We start from the raw sequence: 19,959 nt of genomic DNA, 5'->3' as shown, positions 1-19,959 counted from the left end.
GGACATCTATATGCGAGTGAGAAATCACTCTCTGCGTAAAAAGAACAACAGTCTCCTTAAATCTATTTCAGCATGGAGTAAAATATAAGTTCCTGCATAAAAAGCTTGTAAATTTATTTAATTTTAAGATTTAATAGATCTATGCAATGGAACATTACTTACCTGCTGCTTCTCCAGTATTAGCTATTCCCCATGTAACAGCTACAGGCAGGTTATTTCTTCCTTAAACTTATTACACACAGCAGTAAACAATGTTTTTAAGTAAAGAAAAAAAATATTACAACAGTACTGTTTGTAACCAACACCTATTCACAAAAAGCAGGAAATGAGTCATGACTCGTTTGATACAACTTTCAGTTTTACAAAATTTTAAAAGGCAGTTTTCATTTGCAAAACAGGATTAAACAAACATGTCAAATATCTTCTCAGTAGCAAATAGTTCAATAAACACCAGTGATCCCATGCATGAGGAACTGAGGTACACAATTTAAGGAAAAAAAAAAAAGGAGGAGGATAAAGGAGTGGGTCTGAAGCTGTAGCCAAGTCCAACAGCATCCTGGCTGCAGGAAACCTGGCTGAGCCGGTAGGTGACAGAAATATTAGAGCATTTCAGACTTAGGCAAAACTTTTGGAGTTGCACAGGCTACTGGTCCCAACTCAGCTAATCATAAAACCCAGTCACATATGCAGATAAGATACTTAAAGCATGTGTTTACAGTCTGTGAAATCTATGGCATGTAAACACATGCTTTAAATTGCTCTGGAAAACCAAATGGATTTAAGTGTTTTCCTGAACAGGATAACATTTTAAGTCAGCTGTAAAATCTTCAAAATTGGTAAAAGAAAAAACAAATAAAAAGAAGAATTGTCTAAGAGTTGCCTCTTAAAGCCATCTGAGGTCTTGAAACTTAACTTAAAACATTAAGTGCAGCTATTTGAGTAAGTGAAAACTCCAAGAATAAATCCGTTACATAACGATTTACAAGACTAAAAGTGAGTCTCCGTGCAAGGCTGCCAGAAACCAAAAGTTTTTGCAACTGATATGAACTTCCTATTCACTTGCATTTCACCCTTAATGAAATTTAAAACAAATTCTTGAATTTGAAGTCAACTTGCAAGCTCCAATAATTTGTTTTTAGGTAAATTTACAAAACCTCATCTGACAAATTTAATTAGCGCCACTTTTTGCTACGACATTTAAATATTGCCCATCACTGAACAAGGACGTACAAGTGTACCTTCTCTTTCATATGCATGTGTGAATAAACCCCAGAGTATTAAAAAAATACCAAACCCATAAAGTCTGAAAAAATGGAAACATCTGGTTTCTTCTGGCACATTTCTAGTATACAACTATGTACAGGCTGCTACGGCCTTGGGGGCAGAGAGGGAACACACACAAGCGCTATAAAACTGTAAACAACTGCAGTTTTTCTTTGTTTTATAAACCTGTCCTTTCCGCCCCTTATTACGAACTTTTTCAGTTCCCATGAACAGTTTAAATTTATAGCAACTGTAGTGTCAATCAGGACCAAGGCTGTATGAGAGGGAAAACTTCCAGCATGCTAAAAATCACAGACCTGGGACCACCTCTCCTCCAACCAACAGACCACAAAGAGCTGCAGTTTTTACAGTTTTATACGTCAATTAGCAAATTCACAAGCCACCTAGGTAAACACTGCTAGAAAGCAAAATAGCATTAAGGGTTTTATGTAACCACCTATTTTCGTATCAAAATTGAATGTGTGAGAGCAACATTAGTAAGTTTAACTCACTGAATGCAAGATTAGGTTGAGGCATATGCAAGAACTATTGCGATGTTCTCAAAGACAGCATCAATGTTTTCATTGTAACATCTTTAAATATTGCTGAACACAAGACTTTCCCTGAGGTGTAAACATCAAATAACTTGAACAGATTTACACATCAGCCCCATTAAACAGTTTATTACAACACTACAACTACTGTAATCAGTGGTGCTGTGTACAGACATTATTATATGAACAGTTTAACATGAACAAACTACTACAAAACGAGCATTTACTTGACTTTTTTTTTCGCTTGCACATTATAATTGCCAAATGTATATAACCAGTAATAAAGTTGCAAAAGCTAAAATGTTTAAATCACACAGGTTTCCCTCAAAACAGTTAAGCAACATAAAAAAGTAAAAGAGCTACTGGTTACCATGTATGCAGATTTGCTTTATTCAGATCTATTCCTGTTCATTTTATCCATGAATCCTTACAGGCTCAGTTCAATCACATGAAGCAAACTGCTGGACAAGCATCGTTCCTTGAAGAATGTATCTTGTCTTGCACGCTGTTCCTCTTCCTTCAGCTGTAATGTGTCAAAATTTGTGATGTAGATTTTGCTAGTCCCCATAATACACAGAAAATTGTTGGCTTATCTATACATACACAAGTCGTGCATCTACTTCACCATAATGTAAACTAACACAAAATACCCAGAAGCAGTAGCTACTTGTTTGTGAAAAAAATTCTTTTCTAGTACAATGGTTAAAAGTGAAATTAACGTTGCTGTACAACAAAGTTGAAAGAATATAAATTTCACAGTTGAAGTCTTGAATGATAAAGGAAGAAATAGCTACTGTTCCTGTGACTGATGGAAACATTTATATAGAACATTTCCTAACGTATGCATTCTGTAAGAGTAAATGAACAGGCACATAAGGTAATTTTGCCACAACTAGATTTTTACATTTTTACCTGCCCACTTACAGAAGTTTTAAGCTGCTTTGACATTTAAGTAATGCACTGATTGTATAATGAAGTGGATGGCTCACAGCTCCGTAACATTTAAAAGTGCATAAAACCTGATGCCAGTACGTTAAAAATTTTCAGACTAGTGGTAAGGAGGGCGGGCCTCACAGCTAAAAATACACGCTTGCAGTTTAATCACAAGTACCCACTGTTCAAATAATACAATGTAGATTTGCAGGTTTCCTCAGCTACTTGTCCTAGAAAAAACCTCAAGCCCTACTTCCTACCCTCATCTGTTTCGGTGAATTAAGGAACCGCACCATTCAGAGTTAATTACTGTAAGACTTCACAAAATACTTGGGATGGTATAATTCCATACACTGGATTTCAGTTGAATTCCATTACAAAACAATCAGCTAGCTTCATTTCATTAATAATTCACAATTTCAACATTGATAATTTCAAAATAGGTTAAATTAAATTGTTCAAAAAACCAACACATTAAATTGTTCATGTGAAAAACAAGGCATTTAGAGGAGCAATTTCATGAGCCTGCACCAGTACACAGCTGTCAAATATTCTTCTACTAGTACAATAATTTCAGACCAGTCAGGAAAACAAAAGTACTCAAGTTTTGCACGAACAATTCATGCATTTCTTCTTCCTTTTTCCAAAGTGATTGTTGATAATGGCTCCTGAAAAACATACAACCAAATAGGCTCTACACCCTACAGGATGTATGTAAACTCATCCAAATCCAAAGCCGCCACTGCAATTTCTTTTCTTATTCTCGGACTTTGTTCTCAATCATGAACATATTGACCAGTAATTATTTCTGGGGAAGAAACTTCCCCAGAGACCAACATTGCCACAGGTGTACTTTTAAAATTAATTAGTAGCGACATGAAAGCGTGCCGCCTCCACAAGAACGTGCGTTCAGAGTTGCGAGCTAAGTTAGCATGAACAGCCAGAAGAGAATCTGGGGTTTTTTTTGGAGGATAAAGTGAAGTATATGACAGCTGTGAGACTGTGTGTCAGAATTTGCTGCTCTCATCATACAATTGCTGCGGCAAGTATTGTGGATCTTTATCACTCCTATGGCGACACTTAACAGATCCAAGGCACCATATATATGATTTCTAACTCTAGCATGAGAAAGTTTCCGTTTCCAGTTCCTGGGAAAAAAATTGCTGGATTTGTAAGGGTACTTAGTGAACTACAGGAACTTTAAAGAACACAGTATGAACTGGATTTAAGATTAATACTTTTCATTATAGGGCTCTTAAGATGGTCAGCACCACACTAAACCTTCATTTTAAAAAATATGACCAACTAAAATCCAAAGCGGTGCAGCACATTTTGGTTCCAAGTATTCTGCCACTACATCTTGGCAAAACTGGAAACCTTTGTGGTTCCAAAAGGAATAACTAACTCTGTATGGATCATACCTTCATGCTCAGCCCCTTTCAGTATTCTACAAGCAAGTAGAATATTGATGTAAAAAACAACTTAAAAAAAATAAAGTAAATCTACAGTCTACTTGGCAATGCTCTTTTTAGTCTGCCTCAAGCTTATATAAACTGTCTGTCCCAAGCATGTGTTAAGTTTTTACAATCTAAGACCATTTTGCAATCAATTTCTCAGCATTTCTACTAATAAAACCCGTATTTCAGATTATCGGCTAAATAATTACTTTGAGGTTTAAAAGTTAAGGGTTTATGTCAGTACATTTCACAAGTGAAATCCCAGAACTATGATAAATATTTCTGTATTCAAGCAAGATGCAACTTCAGCATTTTTCCCCCGCAGACTCTTACAATGAAACCCCATAGATTTCCCACATAAAGCATCTTGCAGTAGTAACTCTAATTTCCCTTTAACTCCAGTTATCCAAATAACGATATAAAGGCTTTAAACAGCTTTTAGAAGTGTGAAAATTCTACAGTAGTTTAAAGCTCTACGTGCATACACCCATCAAATTTTGTTACCCTAGTGCAATTTCTAGTATATTCAGAGATTGAATTTCAATCTCCCAACACATTCACATTTCAGTAAAATGCATGATACACATTTGTCAGTATATCCTTATAGCTCCTAAGAATTACTTCATGTAATTTTCCTTTATTTTTTCTATACATAAAGAAAAATACACCAAGCAAAAATCCCACAGAAAGTATCAGCTTGAAAGTCAAACTTTGTTTTAACTTAACCTACATTCCAGAACACCACAAACCTGCAAATACTGGGATGCTTTAGCTGTAATACAATGAGAAAAAAGAAATTTCAAGCTTGACTCTGTATTTGTCTTTCTGTGTGTAAGCTGAGATACATACGTAATTCTGTTCATCATACATGTACAGACACTAGCACCATCTTCCATTTGTTGCATAGTCTCTGCCTCTTATTATTAGTGTACTTACCTGGGATCTTTGTACAATCTTTGTGTAAAATTTAAGATCACCACCAGAACAATTTCCTGATTTTATAAATAATTTTACATGAGAAGAATGCTCTCAAGCTAGTTTCATTCAACATGTGTTTCTCCTACTATCCTAGCCTGTCTATTCACCAAAAATAACTGAAGAACAGAGAAGTGTGTTCAGAAAACTCGATCTTTAGTTTACAAATTAAAAATATGTGAATTATTGGTGAGAATTTTTCACATTAATATATGAGGAAGACACAAAAAGGTAGATCAGGCTGCCACAAGAAAACATAAAAACGAAGATCTCTTATCTTTTTTTTTTTATAGAAAGAAATCTTAGTTCTCAAACCACAATGAGCAAAAGGAAAAAAAGGTCTTCATTCTTTAGAAAACACTTAAGCAAATCAGTATTTTCACTTGCAAGTAAGTTATGTTTCAAATGCTATAAAGCCTTAAAATTTCTTAGGGAACATTCACATAGCTCAAATTTGTCAAAACTACTGTTGTAACAAACAAAAACAAGCAAAAAAAAAAAAAGCACAGGACATGGGGAACACAAATATAAATCTGTCTACAGACACCTCAAAGGATAACAAAGTTACAGCAGTATGTTAATGGAAAATACCAATTAAAGTTATGCATTTGAAAATAAACAGCAGCATAATTTTTGTTTTTCAAATCATGACCCTCAAGAAAATGAGGAAAATCACTGAACATTGAGAAATAAATTATATGTTTCTGCAAAGCACCAGAGTAGCCATAAACCAGAATTTAAGAAGCACATAAAACAGTGGCACTGCCTCTTTCACTCTGTGGTGGATTTAAAATACCGAATCAGATGCACAAAGCATTATTTCTCTGATCATTGTTAGATGCAGTAGGATAGGGCCAGCCCCACCTATGTGCTTCCTTGAAAACACACATTTTAAAAGAGAGCGATTCGGTAAGTAATGTTCATTATAGCTTAATATTAAGAAGATCTAAACTAATGGTAGACAGTTACACATACTCACATCTTTAACAATGCTACCACATGACTCACTTAAAATTCCATTATTAACTAGAAGCTCATTAATAAAGTAACTTACAAAAATGGGTATCTTAATTTACAAGGTTTCTTAAGAGGCCAATTTCCTACTTCACTGATGCTTAAGTGGCTGCTAACACACTGTTATAGGACATTTCTTACCAACACAAGCTAAAATAAAATGAATATTCAACTATCCACTTCCCCTCCTACTGACAAAAAAATTCCAAACATTATTTCTTAGATAACTCCAAACCTGAAACTATTTGAGAGTTGAAAGCAGTTTTTGAAGAAGCCCGTGAGCATCAGACTTCTAATTATTTTGCTTACAGTGGTTTGAGAGCAGAAAAAAAAAAATCAGAAAAAAATCCATGAAATATGGAGTACAAAGTCTACATACATATCAACTGTTACAATGTTGTGGTTCTGTCTTTGCAATTCAGTCCAAAAACAGTTTAAGCAGGAAATAATCAACCAACCCAATAACAACAACATAAAGTGAAAAATTTAACATTCAGCAGTTATAGAAATTCAGACAGATTGATTGGGACAATGTATCAGTTAGAAATACATAATTGAGTATCGGTTAAACTGAAAAAAAAAAATCTGTCTAAAAGAAGTGTCAGGACTCATGCTAACGAAGTTAAATTACTATTCTGTTTGTACACATTAATGCTGCCGTTAATCCTTCTAAATATCATTCTACTGGATTCTGAGTCTTCTTGCCTAATACAGGTTATATATTTGTATTAAATCCATTATTCTCTTAGGCTTTCTACAAGCAAAGGCAAGATGTTTCCAGGAAAAATTCAATTCACAGTGATTCTGTAGAAAGAATTATTAATGGACATGAAAGCCTTATGCAAGCGAAGGCACAAAAACCTTGCAAGAATTTAATTTTTAGATCATGAAGTGTACAAACAGAAATGCAAATACCTCCTATGGTACATCTAAACTTTTAAATAGTTTTATTATTAAACACATTTAGTTATTCCAATTTAACCCATCTCTATAACGTAACACAGTACAAACTGAATTTCACTGTATACAAAAATGTTCACAATGGACCTTTAAAATCCTTCTAATCTAAATGTGTAACATTTGGGGGAAAAAAATGCCAGTACAGTATCACAGTTACGACTATAAGCACACAATAAGGAGAAGTATAGGTGCCATTTATAGGGTGCAGGCACAAAGGCAACTTCATGTTATCTGGCAAAACACAGTAAGATCAGGAGTAACTTTTCAGCACTGCTGATATTTATTAGATGACTGAGACTGTTAAATCCATTTATGAATATTGATCAATGTAAAGAACGTAACCAAAAAAAAAAATGTATGGCAACATACATCTCAGTGAAAATGAAACATACAAACCAGGAGATTAACTATTTCTTTTATGTGTGTGTGTATATATAAAAACAAAACTACAGTAAAGCCCTTCTTCATTAAGACAGCAACAAGACAAAATGTTTACAACTTTAAAAAAAATACCAAATGCTTTCATTTACAGGCAGAATACTAAATTTGCCCTCTCAAATCAAGTTCTTAGGGACTTTTTTCTTCTTTGCACAAGAGCATCTTACCTACACAACCCCTCTGAAACAAAAGAGAAAACCCAGCACACAGCAAAGTTGAAGGATGTTCATCCCACCTGAACTGAGACTGAAACCGCAGTCTCACTTTAAAATTACGCTTTGGAAATTATAAATGCAATCTAATGCTATTTGACATGTTTTCTTGGGGTGACAGGGTAGGGAATCTGCACCTGGCACAGAAATTCCATATCTAAAGGCACAACTCTAAACACGTAAATATTAAAGCTAGATTAATAAGATATGCCAAATGTAAAAAAATAAATAAATCTTAAATTGCATGTTATTAACATTTTTTAATAATGCTTGCTCATCTCAACCAGAAGAAAAACACTCTGGAAATGCATCCATGACTCAGCTCAATGGTTACCTCCGATTAATAAGATCTACTTGCAAATATCACAAAGGCTCACTTATAAAGTGTAAAAATCCAGTTCAAATAAAGACATTTACTGTTGTTAAATCTGTATGTTTTGATGTGTTATAATTAAGAACCATAGTTGCTATTTTTATGCAATTCCAGAAGTATTTCTACCAATCATTTCTTTTAACGGCAAAAAGTGGTATTAACAGATATATGGTACCAACTTTATTGCAGCTGCCATGTTCCACCTTCCTACTTAAGCCCCTGACTCTCTGCTTCTAGGTCGATTACCACTTTGCACATCCTCTGTGGGCGTAGGAACCCAAGGCAACATCCCACTTAAGCGACTAGAGCATTTTGTATTAGAATTTGTTCTCTCCCAAAGGAGCCAGTAACACAAAAGCCTGACTGAAAACCTGACATTTAACTAACACAAAATTCCATTTTCGCTTAGGCATATATACTACGTTTTGTATGATTTCTAAAAGGTTTTGCTCTACTTAACTTCATAAACGAACTTCATTTATTCTATGAATATATACCACACTGGAATCTGGAAACTCAATCTGAGGGTAAATGTAAGAAATGGAAGTTGGGCAGACAGGCAAGTCTGCAACCTTCAATTTTAGTGTAGATATAGTGGGAAGTTCCTCTAAAAAGACTGCTGCAGAGAAACTAATAGGTGGGGTTGTTTCCAGTTGTTAAATGTAAGGAATCATGGGTGGCTTGAACTCCCAGTCCTCAAAACGGTACATTATATAACACGAGGAACATTTCTACATATTTTAAAACTCTGAGCAATATACTGAAAAAAGCATTATTTAACACGCTACTCTGTAGCTATCTAGACATTTGATGCATGTGAGATTGATGTAAGAAATAACAGAACATATTAGTTTGTGAACAACCAGAAAAGAAACAATCCTTGTGTCACACATTTGTTTACTGGCCATCAGAAAATGACTTTACTATCAGAAGGGGGAAGGAACGAAAAATCAGCCTGGTAGGGAACAACTACTCATAAATCTTACTGAAGATAACACCTGAAATTACCTAGAAGGCAGAAGATACTGATAGGTCACATTTCATAAAAAAAAAGATCAAAGTCTGGCTCTATTTCCTGATTTTGAGTAAAACTTGCTGGAAAAAAACCCAACCAACCAACGAAGCAAAATCCACCGCTGTACCTGTACAAGGACAGCAACTGTATGTAGATGTGTTACCTAAATTGAAATAATCCACACATGATATATGTAGAGCTAAATGCTGCAGTCCTTAGACAAGTAGATTTTAAAATATAAAATCAGTATTTTAAAATACAAATACAACCGGATACTTCATATAATCTTCTAAGATTACAAAAGAGAGCAGACTTATCAGTCTGACTTACTGCTTTTTTAAGAACTGGTATAATCACATTCCAGAAACAACTGCCAACATTAATACCACCTAAAATTAAAAGGCAACATGCAAACCGCTGAACATGATCACACAAATATTCCCTCCCTCCATTTACCTGCCGTTACTTACCTGTGTTCATGTCAAACGCTGCAAGAAGAAAGTGTTGCAGTACATACTGCAGGACCATTTAAATGCACACATTAATGGTGTAAATAATTCCAAAGCTACAGTAGTTACTTCTAGCAGTCAGTAAAATTCAAGAAAAAAATGCTCACCTTCTTTAACGATGACGATATTCTCTCTCTCTGTCTCGTTCTCTGTCACGATCTCTGTCACGATCACGATGCCTCTCTCTTTCACGGCTTCTTTCCCGATAATAGTCATCATGACGATCTCTACTACGTGATTTGTGGCGCCTACTTTTTTCTCGCGACCTACTGTGGTCCCTCTCTCTGGATCGTTCACGTCTTCTAAAAGAAATTACTTCATTAAATTTTTCTTCGTAACACAAGCCATCCACACGCTTATACTTTGCATTCCCTCCAACAAGTATGAATTTGATCAAAAAAGGATAGAAGAGAGAATTCTGTCCACTATAACACAGGTATGGTTTTGTACATAACATGTAAGATCCCTGGTGTAACAGGTGGTAGCTAAGAACTTAGTGACAGGATAGTAAGGTGCCTCCACCTTCTAATCCATCAAGGAAGTCAGAAAGTACATGCTAGGAATGGAGGCTGAAATGAGCCAGGAGACTGCACCGTTATCTCAAACAATCACAACACGGCTGCTAATCTGTGCACTGGGAGCATGTTGCAAAAATCAGCCGCCTTTGTGTTTTCAATATTCAAGACCAACCACACTACTGCTTCAGTATCCAAATGAACTAGAGGCTCAGTGTCTGTCCAAACACTGGAAGCCAGTGTCACTTAAGTTTTGAAAGAAATACCAACTTCTTATTTGTACTAGGTAGAAGAGCCCATGAATTTCAAATCTACTTGCTCCCAATTCTTGTACAACGAAGGACAACAAGTAAAATCATTCTGTCCAACTTTTTTCCCCCAACTCAAGTGTACTTCTACTGTGACAATTGTGGAGAAAATTACTTTTAAGCAAAATGAAAAGTGGCATTAAATATCCTCAATCCTAACTTTCAATAGCAAATTCTAATAAAAATTATGCACTGGACACCAAAAAAGAATTATCCTTTATCAATTAGGTTTACACGTTGCAAGAGTACCACATAGGAAAGGATACTAAATAATACCAGTCAGATCAATTTTGAAAAGAGGGTTAACTAAAAAGACAGCTAAGTTCAAGAAGCCTCTATCTAGCTCCTTCACAAATTCCTTATTCAACTCAGCAAATCACTAAGCTTCTTACATGACTTTGTTTCTTTTCTGTGAACTAGTCCTGCGCCACACCTTCCCTTCTGTAACAGTAAGGGTAAACGGAAGAGGAAAGTTTTACCTGGATCCAGAACCATAAGACTTAGACTCAATTCCATGAAGGCAGTCCTGAAGAGAGCTTATAAGTACTTTACAGCGATCATCCGCAGATACTTTGGACTGTTTAATTAAGGAAATTGCAGTTACCAAGGTCTCTATAGCACTTCCATAGTCCCCTGAAAACGAAATAAGATGTCGATCAGAAAATCACGCAAATTAAACCAAAGATTTTAACCTGTAATAGTATTATCGTTTCGAGTCTCTTCAACCGCCATCCAGATTATTTACTGTAGAGCCGAATACTAAAATACTGTCCAGATCAATACTCAGAAGGCATTCCCAGAAACTAACTGGGACACGGTACAAAATCCACCATAGGTTGTCCTTAAATTCAGCCTTCTGTTAGGAAAACACAGCTTCAGGACTGCCAGTTTCCTCATACAAAAACCCTAAACTCTTTCGACTTGGGTAGAATACCAAACACATTGATTGAGTTTTACTAACCAGCACTGGCATCTGACACAGCTCTTGAAATGGCACTGCTTGAGATTGCCCTATTTCTATTCATGATTTCTTCAAATTCTGCTTCGCTTAGAGGTGTCCTCGCGGCATCCATTTCTCTGCAAGCAATAAAACTAGTATTTAAAAGGTTAAGAAAAATTTCAGAAGATACGACTGCAGTTTTAACAACCCAAGTTTGCAACTTTTAAGCAAGGTGACAAACAGAAAAGAAAGCAGGATCTGGGTTTGGTTTTGGTTTTTGTTAAGGACCATGTTATGGTATAAAATCCTGAAAGCTAAAAAAAAATAAAAAATAAAATAAAAGGTAAAAACCAATTAAGATATTGCTGTATAAATAGACTTATTCTTGTTAATCCCATCTATTTTCAACTGCACTTAATATTGTGCTTTACAAATATTTATAATTTTCATAAAATCCTAGAAAGTATGTAAGTAGATATTATCCCAATTGAGTGGATGTGGAAATACATGTACATAGGCAACGCAACTTCGAGCAAAATTAGAGATAATTTTTATAACAATACTGGAATCAGAACTATATGATCCTGTTTCCCAGATCTTAACTAAGACCAGAATGCTATAACTTATGAAAAACAAATACAGTCTATCATGTTTAAAAAACTCAATTTTCTGGATGATACTTCAACATTTTACAGCTAATTTAGTTTTTTCATTTCTGGTCAAGTTCAAGGTGCTCCAATTTGATCTCCAAACCAGTCACAGTAAGGAGGAAGCAATAAAGCAGAATCTTCACACTCATTACACTTTTACACTTTAATTATTAACTACCTATAAAGGGTTTCCAAAGTCACAGAAGTTAACCTATACAAAAATTTTCCCAAAAGTTTTGCAGTGTCCTATTAGCCAGTCTCCATAACATATAGAAAATTTGGAGAAATGTGTTAGAGACAAATGTTGAGACCGTTAAACTGGCTCACTGCTTAATATTTCTAGAACAGTGTTAGTCCTTCTGGTAGAAAGAAAATGCAGAATAAGCAATGCTATCCTCTTAATTGCAAGAAGTGGAACAAGATCCTATAGCCAGTTTAGCATAAGAGGAAATGTCTAAAAATTCATACCTCCCTGAGTTTTGAGTATTATTTTTCGTGTGCCTCCCATAGAATGGAATATGTAATTTTTCTCTTATGGGCATGTTATTTCCAGTGAAACGCCTATGGTATATAATTAATGACAATTTAAAGAGTTACGGATGATAGTTTTAACATTATTAATGAAAATACTGGACAGTAAGTTATACTGTCTTATTCCCACTCCTTCCCTCCCCAGACATTCTATAAATGGCAGACACAACCTTGATTTTGTCCATCAAAAAAACAACCAACACCTTTTCGTTTTATTGTATTTCAGGCAATTAAGCCAAATGCTTGAATGCCTACAATTCCTGCATGAACACAGTATGTACAGATGCATGGGGTTTTTTAAAATCTGTGATAAAAGAAGAATCAAAGCTAAGTGCCTTTGCAGAACATATTTTAAGAAAAAGGGTTCTCAATGCTAGCAGTAAAATCACAACTAAAAAATCCAAATGTAACTATGTAAAAAACGTGTCTTGCAAATTATCTCAAAAATTTGTCATGAATACAAATACAGTGAAAAATCAAGAAATGGCAGCAAGACAGATATGCTTGAAAGTAAAGATGAAAAAAGATGTTTCAAACAAGAGGTGAGAAACTTGACAAGTCAGAGAGACTAAAAATCTCTGTCCCAGATAGGAATAACCACAGGAAAAGCCACTGCTACAAACACAAGACTGCACCAAACGAGTAGAAGCATCTCGACAGCAAGGAAGATACAAGTCGTGCAGTGAATTCACACCTGGCTTTTGAGACAAAGACTAAATTTTAATTTAATCCTGAAGAAAAAAGCAGAGCTGCTGAAAGATGAAAATTATATGAGCTTGCTACAGCTCCATACTCGACATATGCACATATTCGAAAAGAGAATTCCAGCGCTTTCTAAATAGACAGCTTGCAAAGCCCAACGATAAAGGTCTAAGTCAGAATTTCAAGCTAAGACAGAAGCACAACCAGAAGCTGCTGCATAAGAAGTGATATATAAGTTTGCACGTAGAACATATGGAATGATGACACTGTTAAATACAAACAGTGAAGACAAACAGTTCAGAGCTGAAAAGGGGAAGTGAGATTACTGGTGTTGCATTTCAGGATTTTCTTACTGCTACAAACATGTTTGAGAGAGATTTCACCACAAGAAGTGAAAAGGGGCAAACTGGAAGAGTGCTGGGACCCCTTCCAGATCTACCTTTTTTGTTGTTATTTCTAAAATTTGCCTTAAAAAGGAAAACCAAAGGCTTCCTACAGGGGAAGTAAAATCTGCTACCAAGCCCATGACACCAAAAGCACTCACCTGCCAGGTGGCCCATAGTCACCTCTGTCATACGGCGGAGGTCGGCCATAGGGATCCGTCGGAGGTGGGCCCCGGCTGTCTGAAGTAGGTATGCCACTATTGGCAGGTGGGGGGAAGAAAGCTGGATTCACGTGTGGTGCAGGTGGTGGAGCACCTGGAGGTGGCCCAGGGAGATGTGGAGGAGGAGCAAGAGTCAGGGGTGGCCCAAGAGGGCCAGGCGGACGAGGGGGGAATGGACCCGGAGGTGGAGGTGGACCCTGCTGAGGTGGTGGTGGACCTGGTGGTGGCCCATAGCCTGGAACTGGTGGTGGAGGGCCTGGAGGAAGTGGCCCAAGTGGAGGCTGACCAAAAGGCTGTCCTGGAAACAGAACTGGTGGTGGCGGACGGTCACCACGATTAGGAGGTCCAGCTAGTGGAGGTGGAAGGACCTGACCAGGAGGTGGAGGGCCTGGTGGGCCTGGTGGGCCAGGAGGACCTAAAGGTGGACGTGGGGGAGTTTGTCCAGCTAAAATAGACAAAATAGAAAAATAAAATGGAGTTAATAAACATATAAAAATAAAAGTTGTAGTAAAATAATTAAAATTCCTGCCTCTCTATTATTAGAAACAACAACAAATAAAAATGCTCACAGAACAAGTTGCAACTTACACAAGATATGCATGGTCCCACTTCGGGGGCAATAGCACTGAAAATTTTTAACAGTTGCTTGATTATCAGTACCTAAAGAGAGTAATATTAACTTGAAAACTGACAACCTGCTCCCTCCATCACTTAATCACCTGGTACTGTTACCAAAACCCCCCAAAGCTTACAAAAACCTAGAAAACGTTGCATCCCACTTACACCTGCAGCTGTTTTTCACATGGGACATAAGATTATATATTAAAAATATGGGAAAAGCTGTACTGGAGAAGGTAAAGACAGTATCCAAACCTACTTGCAGGTCCTCATTAGTGGTTTTTCAAATATGACCATGTCCCTTTGACTGTTAGTAGGCCATCTACTACTGAATGACATTTATTAAAAATACTGAAGCTGAAATGAGAACTTCACTGTAATGCAAGCCCAATAGTTTAACAATCAGATACCTGACTAAACACAAACACCTCCTCTTCAAATCTGTGGTAGTCTAAGTGCAAACTAACTGACCTGTCAGTGGGCATGAATCAAAGCCGAATTTCTGATGATGTACAAACTTGTAATGCAATAAGGAACGGATACTTTATGCTCTGCAAAACAGATTTCTCACCCCATATAGCAAATAAGAAAATCTGAGCCACACTACATTAAAGACAAATCTACCTGCTAACATAACCTTATTTTTTTTATATTTAACAAAACGCACATCGATACTTTATAAATAACGTCTCTAAAAAAAAAGTCATTATATTGTTACGACATTTAGAAAGTACAACTCCCGGTTTGAATATCAACAAAGACATACTGCCAAGTCCTACAATTCACCTGTGAACACTGATTATAGCACATTCCTGAATTGCCTTGATCTTTACAATTCCCCAAATAAGTATTAATAAATACAAGTATTAATATAAGTGTTATTAGTACAAGAAAGCACAAATGAAACTGAAATTCCACATATGAATTATTTTACCTGGGAAAGGTGGTGGTGGCCCTCCTGGCCCTGCTGGTCCAGGGAATCTGTCTCCCCCGGGAATGGCACCTGGAAAACGCCCTCGCCCTCTATTACTGGGTGGAAATGCTGCTCGTGAGCTTCCTCCTGGGGGACCAGCTTTACCTTCCCCAGACATCTGGCCAGACTGCGTGGCTGCAACAGAAAAGCAGAAGTGTAATTAAATAAAGGAGGTTAAAGCTTTCCAACTCACAATGTGAAGTTTCATGCAGCACTAAAGCACGGCCTTAAGGGCACGAACTTGCTCCTTGGTACCCAAATCCAAAGCTATGTGAGGAAGAAAAAAAGCTTTGTTAAGATAATAGCAGTGTTCCACCTGGGGAAACGTACTCCTTCCTTATTGCAGCCCAAGGCCACAAAGGAACAAACGTACACATCAGGGAAATAAGCACAAGACAAGATAGCAGAGGAAACCACAACACAGAATCTCTCTTTCCCGTTTTAAGCACAAGTTATCCAGACATCAGAATTTAGCCCAATTTGTCTACAAATGTTAGATTTCTAAATACTCTTGCGCTTGTTTTTCAAAAATTAAATCCACAAGAAAACGAGAAAGCCTCTTCAACTGTAAGACAAGAGGTTTACAAAGTCACAACCTTCTTTCAGCGAGTGTTCGCTCTTGTCAAAACGAGAACTTCAGTGTATTAAGGGACTTTTTTACTTTTAAGAAGATCATCTAATGCCAAGGCCATGGGTTCGATTCCTGTTCGGTCCCCATGTGTTGCCTGATCTAGTCGAGAAGTGGCGTTCCTGGCAACAGGGAGGCTGGATTAAAATGATCTCTAAGGTCCCTTCCAGCCTAGGCCATTCTAGGAAGCCTCATGGACAGGGAGGGTGGTGGAGAAATTGAAATTCCATTTCACAGAATCACAGAATGTTAGGGGTTGGAAGGGACCTCTGAAGATCATCTAGTCCAACCTTCATCCCAGCATACCTAACCACTACACCAATCTATAATTCTATGATCTTTAAACGAAGCTGCAACTTCATTCACCTTACTGGAGGTACTTCATAGCTATTTTAAACCACGTACAAATTACCAGATGCTGAAAGAAAAACTGCAGTACTACTTTTGGAATAAAACTTCTAGTTTTCCAAGACAGTACATGAGAAATGCTTACTTTTCCTTGACTGCATTTCAAACTGACTCAGAAATTGTTTGTTACATGGAGTCACAACAGGATTCTGTCCATGCAATTCCCTTTTAGGCAATAAATCCATCAACTTTTTGGAGGATGCTTCTGATCCCACACCCACAAGGGCAAACCTGAAAGCAAGAACAAAAAAAAGTTACACCACAGTTTTGCCATTTCTTGGATATTCAGACGCCTCGTGAAAAAAATTACACACAGCAGAAGAATACTCAAAAACTAAATGCAGAAACTCTCACACAGATATGAGTCCGGCTCTCAGAACAGATAAAAGAATTCATTCTAGGACACGTAAGAGCCACCACAAGACCCATCAAAATATATCACAAAGGCAGCTTTTTGGTAGAGTGTCAATACACTACATATGAATTCATACGATGAAGTTAAGCATCCCCTGTGTTCCCATTATTACTAAAGGAGAGAGAAAGGTGTATCTGTGCAAGGAAGATTAGGCTGTCAAGTGAAAAATGGGCTCCAGTGCCCACTTTCAACAGTCAACGGAAAATAAAGCATGTAAAGAAAGATTTAATAACAGAGGTTGTGGAAGCTGTATGTACACTATGAGGACCAACAAATATGACCACCACATTAACTGAAGTCAAGGGACAGAATCTTAATGAAGATTGCTAGCAAGATTCAACCCACAAAATACTGACACACACAATATGGTCATAAAAACGTATGCCTGAAATTTAAGTCATTAGTATGAAGTTATTTACCAAATCATTGCTGGATATCAATAAACAAGTATTATCAGTTCACATGATAATCTGACATGTTATAAAAATTAAGAATTCTTTCCTCACTTCCACCCTCCCAATCTTCACTCCATTTAGAGAAAAAAAAAAAAGTTCTTACCCTTTAGACTGGCCATTAGCACGATTTTCAAAAAATTTTATCTCCAAAATATCATTTACCCCCAGTGAATGAACTGCTTCAGTTAAGTCTTCATCTGTTGTCCACTGAAAAATATTTTTATTATTAAATCTAAAACACCATGAAAAGGGCAACTACATTTTCCATGCTGCTTTTTTTTTGTGTGTGTGAAATCAGTCAAGAGGAATGCTTTATTCAGACTGTAGATATTTTATGACTTTTGGAGAGCAGTCATTTATATTTTTTATTTTCTCAGAAAATTCATTTCAGAAATATACACCTTTCCTCATATCCTACACTGCATCAACTCCTCCACAGAGTATACCAGCTACAGCATGCAAAAAAAATAACTGTACTTGAGTAACTTTGGTTTTCTGCAAATGAAATGCTTGAACTGAACTATTTCAGTAACTGTTACTTTTCCCACACTTGATCCATTTTTTTATCCCGCTAACTTTATTACTTCCACACAAAACTCATTTTTAGACATCATATTAACCAGGTGCTCTTTGAGAACTTTGACTAATGAGAGTTTAGTGAATTACATACTATTTGCACAAAAATAGCAGGATTTACAGAAAAAGAATGGAAACTAGTGCAGAAACTATGGTTAGAAACAGCTGTTGTCACACTTAACCAAACCTACTTGCTCTAACTTCCTATTAATTGCTGCATAACATTTAATAATTTCAGTCATATTTGAAGATACACAAATAAATCAATACTGAGGGTTTTCTTCTTACTTCTGTAACTCCATCAACCACTTGAAATTTCATATGGGAAGTGTAAAGCAGTCTTTCAAGATTCTGAATTACTCATCTGTTCTCTCTCAAATCAAGGCTTCTTTCAGAAATTCAATAAATTACTTTGAGAGCTAAACAAAAATAAACAGGCTACCAATGCTAAAGTAAATAAATGCACTTTTTGTGGATAACTTCATCTGTTAAACCAAATAATGAGTAACAGGTACAAATTGCTGCACGTTAGGCCACCTGCTGTAGAAGTTGTGACATTTGACTTGCATGAGTTCAGTTCATTCACATGCATTTTACTGATGCCATTCATAGATTTTAGAACGGTACAACCACTAAGTCAACTGCTCCTTTACTTACCTATCAGGTCTTGAAATTAGGATACTGTAATAAGTAATGGAAAACCACCTAAGCACTCAAAAAGCATTTTTTCCAAGTTTAGCACTTCTAAGACATTAATCAAATGGAAAAAAGCCTTGAATGAGAACTTTTCATGCATGGACTTCGAAGATTTTGACTCCAAGTAAACAGATATAAACTCTAGTTGATTCAGCTACTGACCAGCTCTTGCACTTTGTTTGTTTAATTGCAATTGATTTTAAAATGCCTTAATGCTAACAAAAGTAATTGCCTTAAGGGCAACTGCAGTTCAGTGAGTTATCCCAAACCTGTTACTCCTAGGATGGCAGGAACAAGCTTCAAGGCAAATACCTGAAAGCCGTTTCACTGCAAGAGTCCCTGCCCTGGAAAAAGGGAAGTGGAAAAAGGCCCTGGAAAAAGGTGAAAACCCCAGAAAATCTTCTAATTCCTTTCTAAACTAAAAATTTCAGCAGCTGTTTGCTACAAATTAGCTTTGTTCAGTAGCCCTAAAGTGTCTGCAGACCTAAAGCATTTGACAGCTTATGCTTGTTGTTCTCTTTCATTCAGTTCTCTGAAAATCACACAAATACCCCTTAGTAATATTTAAAACATGAGAGAAAGCTTTAAAGTTTGTATTTACTGAAGATTTCCTTGGTTATTTTAGACACTGAGACTGCTCCAGACAATCTCAGTAAATTTCAGATTAAAAAAAAAACAACAACAACAAAAAATCACTTCCTTTGCTATACTCTTACTATTTCATATGAAACAAAATTTTAAGTCAAAAAGCATTTACAAAAAACTGTGTTAATAATTTTGAAATTCTTGGCTACACCTAATAGTAGTAAGATACTCACCCAAGTAAGATTTCCAATGTACAAGGCAATTCTTTTTCCAGTATATGTATAGACAACATTTGGTGCAGCTCCTTTACCTACATCATCCCCGACAGATGGTGGGAGAGAATCCATGTAATCACGATCTTCTGGGGCATCTCCATTATTCGCAGATGGAGAAATTACATCATCATATAAATCAATCTGATCGTGTCCACCATATTCAGCTTCCTAAAATACAGGAGACACCTTGATTATATTTAACATCAAACACTCTTAAAATTTACTTGAAACAAAACACTGACAGCTGCCACGTTTCACAGACATGCTAAGTCTGAGCCAACACCTACACAACATCCCTGCTGAAAAGCTAACTCTCGGCTTCAGCCACATTCAAGCACATAAAACTCTTACATCTTCGATCATAGTCTAAACCGAGA

The 19,959-nt window shown here is 36.5% G+C and overlaps 1 protein-coding gene across 1 annotated transcript; it reads right to left on the bottom strand.

Moving 5' to 3' along the window:
• Positions 1-1,930: 1,930 nt before the first annotated feature.
• On the bottom strand, positions 1,931-19,750 carry CPSF6 (cleavage and polyadenylation specific factor 6, 68kDa; the record flags this gene model as incomplete). The annotated part of the gene is made up of 10 exons (XM_009874658.1): positions 1,931-2,340; positions 9,811-10,002; positions 11,006-11,159; positions 11,488-11,603; positions 12,585-12,677; positions 13,894-14,398; positions 15,506-15,679; positions 16,666-16,811; positions 17,554-17,657; positions 19,541-19,750. Coding segments are annotated over 9 exons (1,689 nt in total), but the record flags the coding sequence as incomplete, so codon positions are not given.
• Between the last annotated feature and the right edge of the window lie 209 nt (positions 19,751-19,959).

Source organism: Apaloderma vittatum, unplaced genomic scaffold (assembly GCF_000703405.1).
Source record: "Apaloderma vittatum isolate BGI_N311 unplaced genomic scaffold, ASM70340v1 scaffold6248, whole genome shotgun sequence".
NCBI lineage: Eukaryota > Metazoa > Chordata > Aves > Trogoniformes > Trogonidae > Apaloderma > Apaloderma vittatum.
Note: the sequence above shows the minus strand (reverse complement) of the source record. Positions and strands in the feature narration are given on the sequence as shown.